The 21,954-nt window shown below is 35.5% G+C and overlaps 1 protein-coding gene across 1 annotated transcript in view; it reads right to left on the reverse strand.

The window, feature by feature from the left end:
- Positions 1-3,473: 3,473 nt before the first annotated feature.
- The window catches only part of LOC145294204 (histidine ammonia-lyase-like), an 85,864-nt gene continuing 67,383 nt past the window's right edge, over positions 3,474-21,954 (reverse strand). The window contains exons 17-22 of the mRNA XM_080141316.1: positions 21,034-21,112; positions 16,618-16,704; positions 15,400-15,534; positions 14,632-14,740; positions 13,994-14,063; positions 3,474-10,643 (exon numbers count right to left, since the gene is read on the reverse strand). Of these exons, the coding sequence (XP_079997442.1) occupies positions 10,515-10,643; positions 13,994-14,063; positions 14,632-14,740; positions 15,400-15,534; positions 16,618-16,704; positions 21,034-21,112 (609 nt within the window). The 3' untranslated portion in view covers positions 3,474-10,514. The remainder of the gene's footprint in view (positions 10,644-13,993; positions 14,064-14,631; positions 14,741-15,399; positions 15,535-16,617; positions 16,705-21,033; positions 21,113-21,954) is intronic.

Here is a 21,954-nt window from a genome sequence, read left to right on the forward strand (position 1 = left end):
CCTTAACAACGTCCGCCGATTTTTCCAATTGTTTTTTGAAAATGAGATGGGTTTTTTTTTTTTTTTTTTTTTTCATTTGTCACTTTGCCACTCATGTATTGAATACGTTTGTAGGGGAAAAGAAGTTTAAGTGAAATTAAATCTCTCTGCTCGAAACAAAATAATAAAAAAAGGAATAAAACAAATGACACCTCCTTCTGGTTTAAAATGCACCGCATTTATTTTTCAACAAAAACAACAAGGTGAACAAGCAAATCTTTAGACCAGAAATTGTCTGAGTAATTTGGTAGAGATCGCAGAGGTAATTTTTTTTAACTTTGAACCCTATTATGACCACTTAAGGTTTATTGTTTTGGGCTCAAATCAAGTTATTAAGTTAGATCTATGTCCAAGGAACCTATACCTAAAATTTCAATTGTTTATACCCAAAATTGGCGGAGGAGTTTGATAGAGTTCTCAAAGGTAAAATCGTTGAACTTTGACCCCTTAACAGCCAAATTTCTGGGCGAAAACTGATTACAAAGATTGTCCCAAATCTCAGTCCCCTGTATATCAACTTTCGAGTTTGTAGGCTTAAAATTGACATAATTATTGCGTAGGGAAATGTACACACACACGTTCACTTTTATAGATAGATAGATAGATAGATAGATAGATAGATAGATAGATAGATTTTAGTTTTATTTTGCATAATTTCACTTAGTCATGGGTAAATGTTACCTTACCCTATAACAGAACACTGATCACTAATTTGGCGACAAGATCAAAGTGTAGTATCTGTTCCGACAGATACTGCAAGCAAAGACCAGATGTGGGGGCAACCCCACATACCTGACCTTTAACCAGCTTCCATTTCCCACCTCTCGGAAGCTGGTCCCCTTTTTCCCTTCCCCCTCCCTTCACTCCTCACATTAAAAATTGGCCTTGTGCCTAATTTGCTCGGTGAGGGAGCAAATAAATACCCACTAATTTGTTTTTTGGGGGAGGGGGTATTCGAGGTCGCTCACAACGAATCTGATAATCAAACCCATCGCAAATTTACCGTTGGGACTAGTTTGTGCCATTTCACCGCCTTCGGTAGAGTTTTTCGTACATGATACGTTCGCCTGCGACGGGCGTAGTGAAGTGTCTTATCACATCGCGTAAGAATCTTTCAAATAAGAAAGTTAAAAAAAAAAAAAAAAAAAAAATTGTGGTTCATTTTTTTTTTTTTTTTTTTAGGCTTACGTAGTTTTTAATGCTTTTTTAATTGATTAAAAAATAAAGTTTTCACCAGCGTTTACAAAAAGCACAAAACACATTTTTATGTTTTTCGTTTTTTTTTGGGGGGGGAGGGGGGATTCCATTAACAGGTGCGTCTGCAGTTTAATTAACCGTTTTTCCGTAAGTAACGCGCCGACATTTACCATTTCACACAAAATTCTGTTTACATTGTGGAAGGGGCGATGGTGGCGCTGTTAAACTACACAAGTCCTATAATTTAATACCCCCACCCCCCAAAAAAGAACGAAAAACATAAAAATATGCTTGGTGGTTATGTCTGAAAGCCCTATATTTCACGTAAAAAATGCACTATGAAAAAGATTGTGTTTAAATTATTTTCGGCAAGATAAATATAAGTTTTCTGGGATTATTTTTAAGTAAATTATTAAGTTAAAGTCTTAAGATAATGAATTAATAAAATAAATGTACTTAACTTTTGCTAAAAAAAAAGGGGGGGTAATAATTACTCAAAAATGTGCCAGCTGTAGCAACGAGGTTTGTTTATGAACGTCAAATAAAACATGGCGGCAGAATTCAAAAAGTATGGAAGCACATAAAAATTTCTGCAGACGCATCTGAAAATGACGTCAGGTGGTTGGAGGGATAAAGGTGGGAAACAAAACTGACTGGTTTTCTTTTCTTTTTTTTTTTTGCCCCCATACATGAACGTTTGCATAATTTTCACCATTTTTTTAGTTTTAATTATTTTTGTTACTGCTTTTAAATTTTTTCAATTCTATTTTATTTTTCAAGATTATATAAAAACTACGTTAAGCTGATGATTACACGATCATCCATGCAATGAAAATATTAGAATCTCACATATAAAAACTATGCTAAAAATATGACCTTAAAAAAGAAGAAATATTTTTTGTAATTATAACTTTTTGTGTGAAAATATTAAATAAACAATGCTTAATTCAATGGTAATATCGTAAGTTTGAAAAATTAATTTTCCTTCAAATCATATCGATTTCATTAATACGGACATTAGGGGCTTTTTCGTAATGTTCCTGCAATTTTTTATGTTTTATTTTTTTTGTAATTTTTACAATTTATGATGCTTTATTTTTATATAAAAAATAAATAAATTCATGCATATTTTTTTACTACTAAAACCACAACTTTAGTAAAGACGGTTTTTGTTTAAACAAAATAATATATTTTCACTAAGATTTAAATAAAAATAATGGGTTCGTTATTTTCCGTGATCATTATTTGATAAATACTGAAAATTTCATTAAAATTGGTTAATTTCCTGAATTTATACTGAATTTTTAAGTTAAGGGAGACGTCAAAATACATGTTGATCATCGGCCATTCATTTTGCACGTACTTAATAAGAATATAATTCTCGAGTTTACTTTAAGCCTGTTGCGGACCAGGATATAAAATACCCTAACTCGCTACAAGAAAATATAATGAAACGAATTGAATGAAGAAAACAAAGAACTCAAATGCTGGAATAAAATAAACATGTAGTTTATTTTCTGTTGAGAAATGAAAGTCTTCGGCGTACACGTGTTCATTCAGCTGTTGACAACTACGCGCGTAGAAGGAAAGGGGGAATGCAATAGAGAAACGCGAAGTGGCAAGCCGTCTGTAGAAAGAAAGTGTTAAGCTCAGTAGAACGTCGCGCACATGTCTGTGTCGATGGGCCAAAGCGAAGGGGAGATAGAGTAAGAAAAGTCAATTCAGTTCATGGAGAGAGAAAGCGTATAAAGTGTGATTGCACTTGCCCCACATCACAGTAGCAGGGAAAGTGACGTTAGAGTGTGTGGTCGGTTCGTCGACTAAGCAGCTCAAACGCTGGTCCAGACGAAAAAAGGGAAGTTAACAGGTTTTGTTGACTTTTATACTGGAGTTAGTGTTCTGGGTGCGCATATCTGGTTTTCACTTAAAAGGAAGTGACGTCACAGCTCGGGTGTGTGTATGCGCATGAATGTGAGTGTGTGTATGAGGCTGTGTATATGCGTGCATGTGTGTGTGTGCGTACGTGTGTGCGTACGTGTGGGTGTGTATATGTGTGGGAAAACATGTTCGAACAAGCCAGACCACTAGTAATATAAAGACATTTTTCAATTATTTCAATTAACTTGTAACCACTGAATCCAAAAATACTCCCATTTTTGCGTGTCATATAAACTTGTTTGTGACAACATACCACATAAAAAATCCATCAGATAAAAAGAAACACATAAAACACTGACTCCAAAGAATGCATGTTTATTTTATATGTTTAAAAAATACATTAAAATTTTAAATGAAAAAAAAAAACAGTAAGCTAGAAAGGAAAATATGACTCTTTAATTGTTTCTTAATGTTTGTTTCTGACAAATTGTAAATAAAGTAAATGTTCTTGTTATCCAATATTTTGTTGATATAATGAAAAAATCACACGTGCGTATTATCAACGATAATACAACGCTAATGATGGTTACCCACCTATGTAGATAATAGTTATATATTCTTTGCATTCATATATTCAATCGAATATCAAATATTCTTATTTGACCTCGGTTTAACAGAAGGTTAGGTGCAGTTTTTAAATAAGTATGTCAATCAGTTTTAGGCTAAATCAAGTGAAACCTGGGTTTTATCATTTATGTACAGCAAATTCAGGCACGACAAGGCACGGCTTCTGCTGATTTTCTATTAGTGTGATATTTAGGCACATCATTCGAGCAACCTGGGGATTTTATGTCAAGAACAAGAAGAAGCAATGGCGATCACTCATATTATCTCACTGGAGCCATTGCTGATTGTCTACGTCAAGACACGTCCTAGAAAATAGACAATGATAGTCAATTTGACAAACCTGCACAATTATGTTCCATGATTTTTGTTTGTTTCATTTCAATGTTGTCTTTACATATAATAAATAAGAATATTCATAAAGTGATTCTTTTTTCAGATAAATATTTAATTTAATTTAATTTATTACATGAGAAACATTTATAATATTTTTTAATATTCATTATTTCTGTGAAAATCTGTCTGTAAGTAAATATATTTAAATATATATATATCTAAAAAAAAAATGTGAAAAATTCATCAAAGTAAAAAAAAAACATATTTATTTGAAAAAAAAAAAGAACAGTTTATGAATGTTCTTATTATATTTAAAGACAATATTGAACTGAAGCAAGCAAGGAATCGTGGAATGTAATTGGGCGGGGTCGCCAAATTGATTAACACCATCTTATTTCCCAGAACGTGTCATAACACAGACAATAAACAATTGCTTGAGTGAGTTAATGTGCGTAATCGATTTAATTCACCTGTAAAATATAAACATTTTTCTTTTTATGTTTAACTTATATTGTTTTTAAATATCTCTCAAGTAAAGATCAATAAAACATAAGAAAACAGTAAATACAGACTGTGTGGACAAAGAGACGAAACGATAAACCATATAGTAAGTGAATGCAGAAAACTGGTCCAAAAGGAATACAATAACAGACACGACCAAGTGGGAAGGGCAGTACGCTGGGAATTATGCAAGCAATTGCATCTCGAATGTGCAGACATAAGCCGGCAACAGTACTTGAAACGAAAATCACAAAATCCTATGAGACATGAACATACAAACTGATAAGCCCACCCAAGCAAGAAGACCAGATGTCGTAATAATTAACAAGAAAGAAAAATCCTGTCAAATCGTAGACTTTGCTGTTCCAGCTGACCACAGGATGAATATCAAAGAAAGTGAGAAACTGAGCAAATACACAGAGCTAGCCAGAGAGCTGAAAGGAATATGGAAGATGAAGAAAATCAAAATAATACCTATAATAGTAGGAGCACTAGGAACAATCCCGAAAAACTTTGAAAAAAGAATGGAAGAAATTGGAATTAGAGGAATTCTGGAAAAATACAACGAACAACAATAATATAAACAGCTGAAATATTAAGGAAAACCCTTGAATGTGGAGACTAAAACACATGAACCACAAGCGCAAGCAACGAAACTGCTGTAGAAATAAAACATGAAGCGCTACATGGAACCAAGAACATTGAGGTGGCATACCTATAAGATCTCTAACCCCATCTCCCTATTACCTGCCAAAAAAGTGAGACCAAATAGACAAGTAGGAAGGAAAGACTGAGGAGTGAGCACTGACCAGACCTCCACTGTATAAGTACGAAGAGAACTGGGACCTTGGAGAGGTTTATTGCCACTCAAATTCGAGTAAAAACCAATGGTCACTGCCAACAAGAAATCAATGACAAGAAGCTGTTGCGATAATGCAAATTTATTTGCAAATGTTATCAAAAGAGGTGGAGAGTACTGGAAAATCTGGGGAGACTTGCTGTCATTCAGTTTCCAGGGAATACCACAGGTATTCAATGAGATCTTTGATGACCTGTGTGAAAGTTTCTTGTGAGCCACTAATTATAACCAAGTTCTATGGGCAGGTGAAGCGCTCTTTAGCCTTGATGGGTAGTCATCTAGAAATAGTGTCTCGATAAAAATACCAAGGAGGAACCCCCATAAATACAACTCATTCTTATGATGAATACAAATACAAATGAATTGAATCTGAGGAGGACTGCACCTTTCATGCAGGACTCCGAGCCCTCCAGGTCAGAAGTTCAAACAAACAGAACTTCTATCACTGGAGTATCGAGTTTGCCCAAATTGGTAGAAAATCAGCAAAGATCTGTTAGTGTAAAAAGCAAGTGGAAGAAGGAAGAGCACAAGTTTGCAGTGGAATGTAAACTGAGAGTGGAATTGAACGATCATGTAAGAGGAATTGGAAAGATGACACTGAGGTACTGGGAAGAAATGACGGAAAATAAGCTAATGGATCAGATAAGAACAATACGTGGAAAAGGATGGCTTACGTTAGTTGAAGTAGAATAGATCAAAAGGAGGATAGTAAACAGCCAATTGCACAGTGCATCCACTGGTGGCATTGACTATGTTGAAATGTTGATCGAATCTGATCCTATTAAAACACTTCCAGAAATGTTTCAAGTGTGCCAAGAGATAGAAGAAGAAAGTAGAAATGACACTGTGGGAATGATAGATAATGATATTCTTCCAAAGGAGGGGGGGTAGCTTACTTAATAATAGTGAGATTTCAAGTGCAGAAATAAATTTGCTGAATAGACTGAAAAAATTAATGAGAAGTAGTAAAAAAGGAAAGATTTTTAATTGCATAAAGTGAACAGGGTAATGAATAAGGTGTCACTGGAGAGCATAACAGATATCAGGCATTTTGCAGGCAGGAGCTGTATTGGTTGGTGAGATGGTAGGGGCGAAAGAACCAACTATGAAACAGACAAAAAGAACCATATTGGAGAAGGAGAATAGAAGGTGACCTGAAGAGATTATGGAAAGATCTACGTTGAATTCAGGCATGGTTCAAAGGACAATAGAAAAAATGCAAACAAGGAGAAAAAGAACTGGATAGACGATACAAACTGAAAGCTAAGGGGTTTAATACCACTATGGAAGCGATAAAGCAGCATATTATGGCAAAATCTTCCAAAATTAGGAGGCATTATAACAGAATTCGGCAATTTAACAACAAGTTATTCAAAATAAACCAGTCAAGGCTTTTTAGAAATCTGAAAGAAGGTGAAACCAAAACAGTGGCTTCTAACCACTAAGAAGCTACAAAGTTTTGGTCAAGTACATGGTCAAGAGAGGCTTCCCACAAGTTTGATATGGTTGGTTCGCTAGAGTAAGTGGAAGACTGGAAGGGCATAAACAAGACGATATCCATATTTCTGTTGAAGATTTGAAAAAACAAATGAAGTTCATGCTTAAGTGGAAAGGACCCGGACCTGACGGAATTCATGAGTACTGGTTGTGATCTTTCACAGGAATCCATGAGAGGTTTGCTGTTTCTCTCGATGATTGTATCAGATTGTGTCAGATACCAAAATGGCTTGTAGTGGAAAGGACTATTTTTATAATGAAAGATCCTGCTAAAAGGCCAGATGTTGAAAATTCTAGACCAATTGCTTGCTTAAACTTGCTTTGGAAAACACTGACAGGGATAATCAGTTCAAAAGTATATGACCATCTTGAAATAAATGGTTAACTATCTATGGAACAAAAAAGTGGAAGGAAAAAGTGTTTAGGAACAAAAAACCAACTATCGATTGATAAATGTATTTTAAAGAACTGCAAAAGAAGAAAAACAAATTTGAATAAAGCTTGAATAGATTACAAGAAAGCATATGATATAGTACCGTATTCGTGTGTACTCGGGACATTGAAAATGGTAGGGGTGGCTGATAATTTGATTGAGTTCATAGCGAAAAGTATGAGCAGTTGGAAAACCAGCCTTTTTTCAGATGGGAAACTATTAGGGAGAGTCAACATTAAATGCGTTATCTTCCAAGGAAATTCCTTTTCGCCACTTTTATTCATAAAATATCACTCATACCATTGACACATGTACTAAGAGAGAGAAAAATGGGATACCAACTGCAGAAGAATGGAGATGAGTCACATGTTTTTTATGGACGATTTAAAATTGTTTGGCAAAACAGAAAAGGAAATTGACTCTCTGGTTCAAATTATACAGCAGTGGAGTGAAGATATAAATATGGAGTTTGGAATTTCCAAATGTGCAGTTGTTAGTCTTAAACGATGGACACAGGAAGAAATGCAAAATCTGGATAGAGACACATGGAAACTGTTAATCAAGTATAGAACACTTCACCCAAATTCTAATGTGCTCAGGCTGTAAATCACAAGAAAGAAAGGAGGAAGACGGCTGATTGATGTAGCTTACCCAAATGTCATCAGCTTAACAGGCAAGAAGAATGAGAAAATGCGGAACTATCAGAAACTGAGGATGGAGATTGCTAGATTGTGGAATAAAACTTCCATCATGCCAATAATCATAGGTGCACTTGGCTTCATTCCTGATGATCTTATGAAACAGTTGAACTCCTTGGGAATCAGAAACAACATCATCGTACTCCAGAAGTCAGTTCTGCTTGGTTCAGCAAACACCCTACGCTAGGTGCTTTCTATCAAATTGACTCTTTGACTGTCGTCGTTAGCTTTGGTGTAAGAGCTCGCTCTCAAGGGGGAAAAAAACGGTGTAAAAAATCATAACACTGTGAAGTTAATAGAATAATAATAATAATAATAATAATAATAATAATAATAATAATAATAATAAACATGTTTATTTTTTACGAAGATTTTTAGCGAAGGAAAAAAAACAGCATGCTAGTCCATCTAAATTAACATTGGTTGCTTCTTGTTGTTCTTAACAAAAGAATCTTAGGTTGCTCAAATGGCATGCCTAAATATCACACGAAGAGAGAATCAACAGGAACACATTTGCTGTGCTTTGTCGTGCCTTAATTTGTCTTGCATAAATAGTAAAACCGACGAAACCATCGATCTCAACAGAAAGTATACGTTAAAAATTGAGCCTTCTTTCAGTTTAGATAAACAAAAATATGAGGAAAATACTGGAACATATTTGAGGATACACCATCTGTTAGAATGTAGATTAGCTATTGAAATTGATGTAATATTGTAAAAGAAGTTTTTTTTTAAATTTAAATTATTGTGAAAGAATTTAATTATTGTTTAATTATTAATTATTTAATAATTATTATCATAAAAAATATAATTATTTTAAAAGAATTTTTAAAAGGTTTTAAAAAGTTATATTGAGGTAAAGCAATTTGATTGACCATTAAAAGTTAACGGTTTTACTTTATTTTACAATTATAAAAATTTGGTAACATCTCATGAAATCATTAATAAGCAAAAAATCAAAAATGAAACATGCACAAGGAGGCCAAGAATAAATTGTTGATCATATATTAACGCCGCAAGAAGGAAATCAAGTCCGGAATTTTTCTTGTATATTGTTATGTACCCGAGAACAATATAATTTCTAATTATGTTTATTTTTTTGTTTCTGTATTTAATAAAAAAATCAATTAATAAAAAATTTCTGTATTTAATAAATATTAATAAAAATCATTTAGTAAGAAATAATCTGTTTTCTAATATTGTTTCACTTCGATTTTATTACTTATTAATATTGATTCATTTTAATTTTAAAATTCTTTAACAATAATTACGTCGATTTCAATAGCCAATCAAATGAAATTCTTACAAGCGGTGTACCCTCAAGTATGTCCTAGTATTTTCTGCATATTTTTGTTTGTCTAAACTGCAAGAGGGCCAAAACTTGCCTGCCAGTGTATGTTCTGAATATATAAGTGCATACCTTGGCTTATATGAAGAGCAAATTTTTAGGGACAAAAAGGAAAGTGAGAAAATCTTATTTTTGTGGGGTGACTGCATAGGCACACGCAGAAGAAAATCAATATCCACACCTTATGGTTTTATCGGATTTATATTTAGAAATTACTAGTAACGCCACCTGGCCAAGTTGATCATACTATGGGCAGACAACTCTTACACTGTTTAAACTTAATGTCATTCTAATGTGTATTGTCCATAATTGTTAGCAATTATTACTATTGTTTATTAGATGAAACGGGTTCTAATGAAGAAAAGCAAAATTTAAAACAAGCACATTTCAAGTGAAAATATTATTACATACTTGGTGTCATGTCGAAATTAATATAGATTCAAAATATTATAAAAAATGATCCAAAGAGGATGTGCTAGTTCTACTTTTTTACGAAAATATCATTCATAATGACGGTCTGACATTTTGTATTTGAAATAGCGAATTGTCAAATTGATCAATTGCAGTTACCGCCCCTGGATTTTTGAGAACTTTTCCATATTAGCCTTTAACCTTCCAATCATAAAATTTAGTTTTGATATATTTTTCTTTTGAATATAAGTTTATCATAGCTTGGAGACTACATAAATAATTTTTAGTTTATGTGAAAGCTATATACATGAACTCTACATAGAAATCAAGTTAGTTTAGTGCAAATATGTGATACAAATCGAATCGAATAAAATTATGTATTCTACACTACAAAAAATTATGTTCAATTTAAGGCACAAATGGAGGAAAAGGGTTTAAACATATGATAAACTCTATAAATCGATAAACTCGATAAATCTTACTTTTACTTGTAATTATTTTTCTACTTGATCATTTTTCGTCATTTTTGGAAGTTATACTAATTTCGACATAACACGTAAGTATGTAATAATGTTTTGACCTGAATTGCATTTATTTTAAATCCACTATTCTGCACAAGCACTGGTGAAGCTCCTAGGAAGTTTTAAAAGTAACAAATAGAATGATGAGCATCGCAAGACAAGCGTGTTGAATTTATTTGACCCGTTTGCGTTTGCTGCTTGGAGGGGTCTGACGGTAAGAGGAAGACGGAGAGAAGACGGACGTCTCGATTACAATCGATGAATTATAATTGTCCATGTGGTTCTTTACAGCATTCCAGATCTGACAAAAAAAAAAAAAAAATAGGAAATCACAGTCAAAGGAATAAGAATAAAACATACACAGTTGCATAAGGAAAGGAGTTAACAAAAGACAGATATGAGGTGTCTTCAATAAGTTTCCAGGCTTTTTTTGTACAGGCATTTAAAGTTGTCGTAGACTCTTGAAAATTCACTATGTTATTGCTATACATCTTATGAGATGACTGACGAAGTTTTATGATTGCAGGTTCAAATGAACAGCTACAGCAGGAATTGGAATACACCCTACTAAAGCCTGATTTTCATTAAATTCTGTTTTATACTTAGAAAAATGTCACAGAAAACATATTGAATGCTTTTGGGCCAGCATCAGTTTTTGAGTAGCATAAGAGATTCAAGGAATGCAGGGAATCTGTGAGGGATTATGAGAGGTATGGGATGAAGGAAGTCAGGACACCAGAGTTGATTGGCCAAATAAAAAAAATTCCTGGATAAGGATCGTCGTATGTACACAATATTATTCATGAGGCACTGAAGATGTGGGAGATTTGTGCAAATGCACCAGTTCACCACTCCATCCTTGTCACAGACTATTTGACCAAGATGGGCATCAAGATAGTTCCTCACCCTCCTTACTGTCCAGATCTTGCTCTCTGTGACTTTTGATTATTCATTAAGCTCAAGAAAAATCTTAGAAGCTGTTGTTAGGAGACAATTGAGGAGATGAAAGAGGCTGTGACAAAGGGCATTGACAATTGACACACTCACGCAAGAGGACCTCTATGGGGCCTTCCAGAAGTTGTTGGAACGGTACATTGCAGCCGGAGGAGATTACTTTGAAGAGGTCTAGAGTTTCATATGTGTACTATAAATAAAAGTGTCCATACGAAAAAAAGTCTGAAACTTATTGAAGGCACCTCGTAAATATGAAATCTTACATTGAACTATGAAAACATGAAATTCAAGAAAAGTAAAAAGAGAAAGAGGGGAGATAAATGGATTATGGAAATTAACAAAAATAAAGAGAAACTTTCAACTTGCCCTTGCTTTTATATTAGACAAGCAGGGTTACCTCGTATTGTCCAGAGACATAAAAAAATAAATAGAGGATGTAAAATAGTGTTAAGTTCCTCACGCACACTCTTAGAAGAGAAATTTCTTTATTTATATCAGGAGTGAAAAAATAAAACTGAAAAGGCTTTCAGAGTGCTATTAAAAGCACCAGATAAAATTAAAGATGCCTGAAGAGCACTACTAAAACTATGCTTCTCTCCCCTTTCTTTGTAGAAATAACAATAATTATAAAACGATAAATTAATTCCGAAGTTAGCGTCTTTCAATTTGAAACAATGCTAATTTTCTGGTTTGTATTAATACATGATAGCATTGATAATATTCAAATATATATATGGCCATTTGACCCCTAAAGAATGACTCTTTTTTTTTTTTAATTTTAGAATTTATTTTACCGGGGTTATGCTGATTAAAAGAAAAAAAAAACAACTTTGTTGGGATTTGTTGTGTATTTTTTAAGTTTTAACTGAATATAGTAGTTGTCACTTCTTGGCAGAAGAAGACCATCTTTCTCTTTCTTTATTGTTATCTTTATTATTATTATTATTATTTTATTCATTTTTAATACATATACATATATACACATGTATAAATGTAATAAAGAACAGTTTCTATCTTTTGTGGGAAGGAAGGTGACCCTTCAGACCACCCTTCCTTTTACACAGTTTGTTGCAGAGATCACACTCATGCTGGCGTAAACTGATACTGCCTCACTGTGGACATTCATGAGATGCTTTAGACCCCCACTTGATTTGCAGACCATAGAGCAAATAAGACATTTGTACTTATCAGATTTCTCCCTGCCTGAAAAAGACTAATTTTTATGTGATCGCTTATGGCTAGCTAAAGCGGCATCATCACAAACATTGTTTAGCTCAAAAGTTTCTGGCAGATCCGATAGATTTTCTTTCCGGATATCACATTTAATTTTCGCATAGTCATAGTTTTCTTTCTCAAAACTATCACAGCCGTGATAAACCATGCAGTGCCACTTTTCACGGTCAATAGAAGCATCCTCCCAGTTAGACATCTTAATATTGAGAGCTTTCAGATTACACTTAATGTTGTCCTTGAAACGTCTCTTTAGTTTGTGTCGTGGACGTTTTCTTTGTGTAATTTCGCCATAAAACAGATGCTTGGGTAATCTCTCATCATTCATCCTTGTTAGGTGTCCAGCCCACCTCATCTGGTTACGTATAATCAATTTTTTTCAATGCATGGTACATCAGCTGGCATGAGAACATCCATATCAAGTGTAAAAGAGTTGTGTCTCCAAAGTTTCTAGTATACTCTCTCTCTCTATGGCCTTTATGTGTCTACCATAAGTTGTTCAGGCACCAGTAAAGTAAGGATGGTAAGATACAGTATTAACAGACATTAATCTTTGTACAAATAGTTATAGCTCTGTCAGACCATACTCGCCTCTCTAGACTACCAAAAGCTTTAGTAGCATGCTGTATTTTATAGTTGATTTCAGCATTCAGGATTCCGTCTCTGGCAAGAGTACTACCTAAATGCAAAAATGTTAACCACAGCAAGCCTTCGGTTGTTGCCAAAAATATTTGGTTACACATACAAGCTACCAGGTAAAAGTATAAACATGACCTTAGTCTTTTTAAGGCTAATGGTAAGCTCAAAATATGCGAAAACCGATCCATGATACTATGCATATCTTCCTTGCTATGATCCACAAGATCAGCATCATCTGCATAGAGCAATTCACAAAAGAGGTGCTGAAAAACCCTTCAAAAAGCATATATGGACATACAAACATACAAACACACAGACAACTGCCCTTTATATAATAGATTAATTATCAGGTGCGGCTAAGTGTTTGATTCCTTAGCGACTGTTTAAATTAAAATTCATTATGGAAACAAATAGTAAAAATACGAGCCAATTAGTTTCCCTTATTACAATATGCTTTGTATTAGTGTTTCTTTGTATACGCAGCTACTATCGTCATAATCTGGTTGAGTCGGCTTCTTTCTGAACAAGTACAACGTTTCTAATCATAGCAGTCCACTTCCACAGATTTTGAGCTAGGTCACACGGTATGGCTATCCAATCCTCATTCCATAGTTAAACACTTGTAGACCTGATATTCCTGCCGCGTTGTCTTTTATTGTCGCTGTACTCATCAGCACGTCTGTGCCAATCAGATAGAGAAGGCGGGAGAATGACCTCATAGGGGAATTCATCTAAAAGATCCTTCTCCTGCTTTGGGTTAGTTGTCAGTGATCATTACAATAGCAAAAGAATCAGTATTGCATATAGTAGAAGAAAGAAATCAGTTACCTTTTCTTCTTGTAACAATTTGGTAACGGCATCAATGCATGGCGCCATGTAACGGTCTTTTTCCCAAGGGCTGAAAGGACAGTACAAGAATAAAGATGGTGGGTATGATGACACTGATACGTCTAATCAATCACTTTCTCTCTTTCTCTCTCCTCATTCGCTCACGCATTCATTCTATATATCCTCCTCCACTCATTCTCTAATTCCACTAACTTTCTCTCTCTTTCTTTGTGTCTCTGTTCCTCTGTCTCTATCTCTCTATCCATCTCTCTTTCTCTATCTTTCTCTCTCTTTCTCTTCATTTTCTCATGCACACATTCTATATGCTCTTAGAAAGCTTATTGACAATTTCCAGAGAATCCCGTTGGTTGTTATTCATAAGAACTCAGTGGGAAATAGCTGTTGCGAGAACGCAAAACGGTTTGTAATGATGATCGAAAGATGCAGAGAGTATTAGAAATCTGGAGAGACTTATCGTCACTCAGACTTCAAGGAAAGCCGTCTGTTTTTACCAGTGATCAATCATCGATAAAAGTTAGTGTGAAAACTAATCAGTGAGATACAATTTTCAGATCATGAAAAACAGAAATCTTTTTATTTTTTTAAATTAACTCATTCACATTTACAGAATAACTTACCGAACAATTGAGCGGACAACTTTGTAGACATCTTCCAGTGGGGCCGTCGTCTTCAGAGGCCTCAGAAATTCTATTGCTTGACAGGCACAAAGCAACTCAATGGCAAGAACTAGAAAGAAAAAATAAACTCATATAACAAGAAAAATAACTCTAATTCATTTTATTATATTAAATTTTATTGTTATGTAAAAATGACAGCTCATCGTGGTCTGGTACTATTTAAATGTAGTTTTTCATGTTTTTATACTCTATAATAATCTGATATAAACGGCATAATTTACGTTGACACATAGGTTCCCGTTATATCACCAAAGTTAAGAAACGTTGAGCCTGGTCAGTACTAAAATGGGTGATCATTTGGAAATTCCAGGTGCTGTATGTGCTCTCTGCTTATCTCGGCATTGTTTTCAGTTATCTAGTGTTTCTCCTTGCCACTGAACTCAAGCAGTGTCGATTCAGAAGATATGTGGTTGTCCTCTTTTTACAGAAGATTCTTCTTTTTCGCTATTTATGTCAGTTTTCATATCAACACTTGCATCAGTGTGGCAACTATTATTTCCTTCATGTGAGGGGATTAACAGGTAGTTGGGGGGGATTGTACTCAGAAACATACAACACGATTCAAATTATCTCTATGTATATTTATAACTTCCTCAATTTGCCCACACCTAAAACGCATGACTGTACACTATCTTCACATAGACACATTTTACTCAATAACGCAGTAGTAATACAATATGATACCAACATAAGAAAAATGTGTCTTACCTTGTTCAACATGCTCCACAATAAGAAGAGCCTTGCGAGCTGAAAATCCGCCCATGGACACGTGATCTTCAGTCCCGGCACTTGTTGTCTGCGAGTCGATCGATGATGGATGACATAGCACTTTATTTTCCGATACTGCAAGCAAAAGAAAGAGAAATACCTTGATATATATCTAATGAAAAGTTCTTTGTAAAAATGAATAGAGCATTTATTGATAGTTGAGGGTCGAATGGCTAGAATCACCAACTATAAAGTAGACTTAATTTTCTTTTTTAATATTAAAGCTAGAATTAAGCTAAAAAGCTAAGTGACCGACTATAATCGAGGCCAACCCAAGGCTTCCTTTAATTAGCTGCTACCCTAAGTTGAAGGGAAGGGCGCCACTTCATTCCCAGGATTGCGCCACTTGCCCTTAATCATCCCCTTCTAATGCTGAAAGTTTAGCCAGAGGGCATCAAGTAGCATTATTTAAGTCTTTAATTTAACTGAAAATTAAACCCGGGTTTCCCAGCCTATTAGTAAACACTCTTACCATTGACAATATCCAAAGGTAATATGGTTTGCTGATCGAGGGCAAAATCGGGCAATGGTAGCTGAGAGCTTGCGGTTAAAAAATAAATGAACTATTCTGTACTTTCAAAAATAGATTGTTAACTATTCTGTATGTTCATCTAACAATTCTTGTGGTTAAGTTTGTCATGCTGCAGGTCAAACTCATGACTCCAGATTCACTACTGTTTCTGAAAAACGGGGTTTGTATTCAAGCCGGTACCATCACATTTGCATATGAGTAATGAGATTTCACATAACTTCACAAGACCCATCAACATTTCATCGGAAACGACAGCTATTGTTTTTTGTTTTGTTTTGTTTTGTTTTTTGCTCGTAACCGAACTTTATACTCTACACAAAACGAAATCAGAGGTTTCTACTAATTTTTATTTATTATTTGCTACGAAGAGTGACCAAGGATTTTATCCCAGGGCTGACGACAACAACATTATGAAGCTTGCTTTTACATTAGAAGTTTCTAAGAAGAAACTGAGAGGAAGGTCGATAATGAGATGGGCAGACGCCCTGCACAACGATCTATGCGAAACCAGCCTTCACCAAAACTAAGTTTGTTATTTGGCCAAGTGGAGACAAAAATCCATTATTGTGCACTTGCTGTAACTTGGGATTAACACGAAAGAGAGAGAAAAATTGAGTTCAACTTACCGAGTGAAGCCGCTGTGCAATGTGCTAGCATAAATCCCGAATTCAGCCCTCCATCTTTCGTGAGGAATGCTGGTAGGTTGCTGAGAGCTAGACAATAAAAATGAAAATTGCCAAAGATAAAGGAATAAATAAATATATTGTATGGGTTGATTCAGAAATAATCGGGCCATCAAAAAAATTATAGTTCAATGAAGAAAAGTTTTGATATTTACATAATACATTTTTAAATATGTCATGCCTCATTTATGATTAAGCACTATTTGTAATAAAACCGGATGTTGATGTTTCAATAGCTTCAGTGTATGTAGCAGAGACAGGCACAGTTTTGTCTGCCTATGCGCATCTGATTTTTTAATATAATTGATGCATTAATATCAGCAGTATCAAGCAATTTGTATAAACGAGAGGCGTTTTCTCTACTAAAGCCATTTTGAGGCTTTGATCCAGCGTTGACATCAGTCGGTCTACTACAATGATGATGACTATGTACCAATTGCTATAGCTGTTTTCTGATCCTGATTCTGATCCAACATCTAGCGACAACAGTCTCTCCCTCCTTAAAATCCAACCCTTCTTCACTGCAGTGGAGGAAATGGTAATATGGTAGTGTCAGAGTTATCCAGCTAAGAGAGCACATGTACATACTCTCAACTAGCTCAACAAGCAACAAAATCTCACCCCTTCACTGTTGAGGTGCATAAATGCCAGAAGGTCTTCTACTCTAATAGTTTCTTCTCTCAAACTGCTAGACTTTGGTATCCCCTTCTTCCCTGATTCTAATTCACTGATTATACTAACCTGACATCTCCCTGCTCAACTCTCCAAAGTCCTCTGTTAATCACTATTCTAAATAGTAGCCCCTTGCGTTCCAAGTGGCAATATGTCTTGTTTAGGGTGAAAAATATTTTTAAAAAGGGGAGGGGCTTAGGTGAAAATCCAGGAATCGGCATCAGGATTTGTCAAATTTTCACAAGAAACACTCGTCTAGCTGAAAACACTATCAATAATTCCCCCACTCTTTATCTGTGCCTAAACCTAAATGTAGATTCCATGAACAAAGCTTCTTTCTTAGAAGTGTGCGCCTGTGGAACTGCTTCCATTTTCCTGCTTTCCAGCTGACTACAATCTGATTGTCTTCAAGTCCAACATAAACAAGTTCTTGATGAGCCGTTCCACTTAAGTTAACAAATTTACCGAATTTCCATTACTAACGATTACTATATTGTCCCATTGACTACTGTGCACTCTTAACCCTTATCCTCGAGTGGTCTTTAGGCCTTGATAAGTGGTTATGCCTATGTAAAAAAAAAAAAGATAAACAACAACAACACCACAACAACAACATCAGCAGCAGCTCTGTTTCTATTACCAAGGCTTATAACCTTTTCTGCAAAGAAATAATCATTGCACAAAGACACAGAGCCAAACATGCAATATATTGTTACTCATTTTTCTAAGGCATGCAACAATTTCGGTTTGATTATTAATCTAAAGAAGACCGAAGTAATGTACCGGCCTGCTCCTGGAAAAAGGTATGTTGAGCCCCAGATCTCAATTTGTGGAACCAACCTAAAAGCTGTGGACAAATTCACTTACTTGGCCAGTATTCTGTCAAGGGCAGTACACATAGACGATGAAGTTGATTGCAGGATAGTCAAGGCTAATACTGCCTTTGGACGTCTTAGAATCACTATCTGGAAGAGTAGAGGAATTCAGCTACAGACCAAACTTCAAGTATACCGAACTGTGATTCTTACCATCCTCATGTATGCTTGAGAAACTTGGACTGTATATGCCAGATATGCCAAGAAACAGAACCATTTCATATGACCTGCCTCCATGAATTGTTAAAAATTAAATGGCAATAAGATACCAGACACAGAGGTTCTAGCCCAGTCAAACCTTTTGTCAGCACACACCATGTTACAGCAGTATTAGGTGTGTTAAGCAGATCATATATGCCGAGCGCCTGATTCAAGGCTCTTAAAATAGCTCCTGTATAGTGAACTGCCCAAAGGAAAAAGACCCACAAGAGGACAGTGGAAGCGGTTCAAGGACAATCTGAAGATCTCCCTCAAACAGTTTGGTTTGTATTCTAACTCATGGGAAAAACTAACCCAAGACAGATGTTCCTGGCATGCCGCAACTCACAAAGGCGTTACAGTTACTTAATCCACATGCAATGAATAATGCAAGAGAAAACCTGACATTAGAAAAGACAGAGCAATCGACATCTCTGATACAGAATTATCCTACCAGGGTCCAACATGAGGGAAATACTTCAGAGCTCGAATCGGTTTAATAAGCCATCTTTGAAACCACAGAACAATTGCATGATTGTGGTCATCTTTGTGTGCGATGAACGAACATCATCATATGTATTTCTCACACCTCCAAGACTTCCACATTTTTTAAAACGATAATAGTTAAAAGTTGAAAGAAGCGTCTGATTTTTGTTTTTAAATATAATGAAAATATTAAAAGAAGCCCAATATATTGGAATGCTTTTATGGACTGGGTCATAACACTAATAATGATGTGTTCAGTTATAAATCTGAATGAGAAATCTGAATTATAAAGATTATTGTATTTATGCAGCATATGGACCGTGCTATTATTTTCAGATAGGACTTTCAAGTTTAATGCAATTTTTACGGTATCTTTTGTTCATAAACTGTTGGGTGAAAGTACAAAATAGTTAGAAAATACTCCCCTCCTCATGTATAGGGTGAGTTTCTAAATAATAACGTTATTATTTCAGTACAGTCTGTATTCTGCATATGTACCAAAATTGTAATGAAAATATTAAGATATGTCTGATACTTAGCAATAATCCCCCCCCTTTGTTGGTGTCTTTCCGTCTACATAAATGATGGAGAATCGCGCCTGAAGGTTGCCATGAGTGGTGGAAACTGTTACTGTGACTGAGCAGACCGATGCTGGAGAGGGAGATTCTGTTGCACTTCCCACAGAGATACCCTCCGTCATGCTCTGCCGGTGCAGCTGCTGATGCTGTCATTTTGAGCCTGCCTCTCTTCTCCTCCCACTGTTCATTTCTTCTCTCCTCGCTCAGGACACATTTCTTGACTTTGACTCTCCAGGAGTCACGACCTACAGCATAGGAGTCAAGGTCAACAGGGTTGATGTTGCCGGATTTTAAGTCCCTTTTGCAGACATCTTTAAATTTGAGGAGTGGTCTACCGGTTGGTCTGCTGCCAGCTGAGAGCTCGCTATGTCTTTGGGGATAATCCCCCCCCCCATTCTATAATAAAGACCAACGTGTATTTACCTGTATATAAATAAATATAAATCTGTCCTATCACACAAAAGTTAGTAAAAAACATGCCTTTTTCTGCACCCCCCACCCTCCCCCGGGCGAAACCGTTTTATGTTGACAGAGGAATAGAGAAAGCAAATAGCAAGTCAGACCCCCAACCCCCGCCACCTGAAATGATTCAGAAAGAAATCCTCCCCTATAAATGTAAAATGAGTACCTTCGTAGAAACAAACAAACAAACAAACAAGGAAAGAAATAAAAATCCGACTCGGCATATTTTTTAAGTGCAAATGAAATGCATTTATTTGTGGTTCTTCCAAAACAACGCATTTCATTATATTTCTAAAGTCATTTCGCACGTACATATGCTTTTTAAAAGTCTCTATTGTTGCCACCTCATCCTGGTGCAAGCCAGCGCTTTCTCGCACTCATATTTACACATCCATCTCCCCTGGCAGGCAACTTACTTCTCTCTCGACCACGTAGTGTATTTTTCTCTCCTTTTCTTGTGATACGAGCTCGTATAAACTTGCTAATTTGACTACGTGTTTCAACGGCTGTTATTGCTAATATTTTCGCTGGCCAGCTATCCTTCGGCTGCTGCTGATTCTCGCACATGCCCCCATGTTACATAAATGTAAAGTATTGAGTGTCTTTTTTTTCCTTTAAGTCATCAGAAATGATAATAATAATTTATATATGAAAAATTAAGTTATCGACGTAATTCTATGATTTCTTTTTTCCTATATATTGTCTCTTTGTAATACACCCCTTCCCTTTTCTATTTTATAATTCGATAAAAACATTGTATAAAATGAGTGAATAATTTGGAGTTCAGTCTTAAAGGAGACAAGGCCTGATGATGCTGTTTCTCTGAAAAGGCTCACAGCAGAAACAAGTATGCATATATGTAGCCAATAATGTTTTTTATAAATAAATATAATATAAAACCTATCTCCGATTTGGCCACACATATTACTCACAGATTATCTAGAAAAATAGTGAGTGCAAACACTAGAGGAGCATAACCTTCTCCTGTCACATTCGACACAGCATTACGCTAGTAATATTAATAAGTCGATAATAAAAATGCATTTAATAAAATAATTAAATCATAATAAAACAAGAAGATGGCTTACCTGGATTGACCAATCTTTCAATACGTCGTTCACTCATATTGGCCAGTTCATGAATGCTAATCGCCAAGTAATCAAGAGCCTGAAAGGAAGAAATAAAAACGCAGAATTCAGTAACCATTCAATCTATTATATCAATGACAGTTGCTATATGGTGAGATTACTGTCCTAAACAGAATTCAATGAAACATGGTGTGCAAAGACGTATATTAACACATTCGTGTCATTGCTCCATAGCAATTAGTAAGAAATAGACGCTGGTAGCCGATTTGACATCCCCACTGAAAAAAGGTCCACGAGTTCTTGTTTGTTTCATTTCAATATTGTCTTCTATAATATAAATCTCACCTGTCTGTTTAAATGTATGTATGTATGTATGTATGTCTGCCTAAAACTTTCGAGAGGCGACGGATTTTCACGAGATTGGATACATTTTGAAGCTCGACACTACAGACGACAAATATCGAAAAATTGACCAAAAATATTCATTCTGTCATTCTGAACTGGGTACTACTCTACAGAAAGGGGTCGTTTTTTTTCGCCGGTATTTTCGAAAGTCATCCCCTTTTTTTCGATTGTCTAGCCTTAATTTAAAACCTATATCACTTCCGGTTTGACAATGGACACAACAGCGAACACGTCGCGTTTTTTTTTTTTTTTTTCCACATTCTTTTCCTCCTTCGCGGTACGGGTTTGAGCCTGCCTATCTACTACCACTTTTTTAAATTATTTTTGCTCAACACATACCTTCAAACACCAAGGCAACGCCGGGCACATGGGCTAGTCTGATATATAAAAGGCAGAATGGGCGCGGGCGTTTGCATATGTCCGTGAAAGGCTTTTTGCATCAGGGTCCTCACGTCGGTTAGATTCCGCGAGGAGTTTTTGCATACTTCGCAGATCGTAATATCTCGGATTCACAAG

This window comes from Euprymna scolopes, chromosome 2 (genome assembly GCF_053919585.1).
Source record: "Euprymna scolopes isolate OS-2025 chromosome 2, ASM5391958v1, whole genome shotgun sequence".
Taxonomy (NCBI): Eukaryota; Metazoa; Mollusca; class Cephalopoda; order Sepiida; family Sepiolidae; genus Euprymna; species Euprymna scolopes.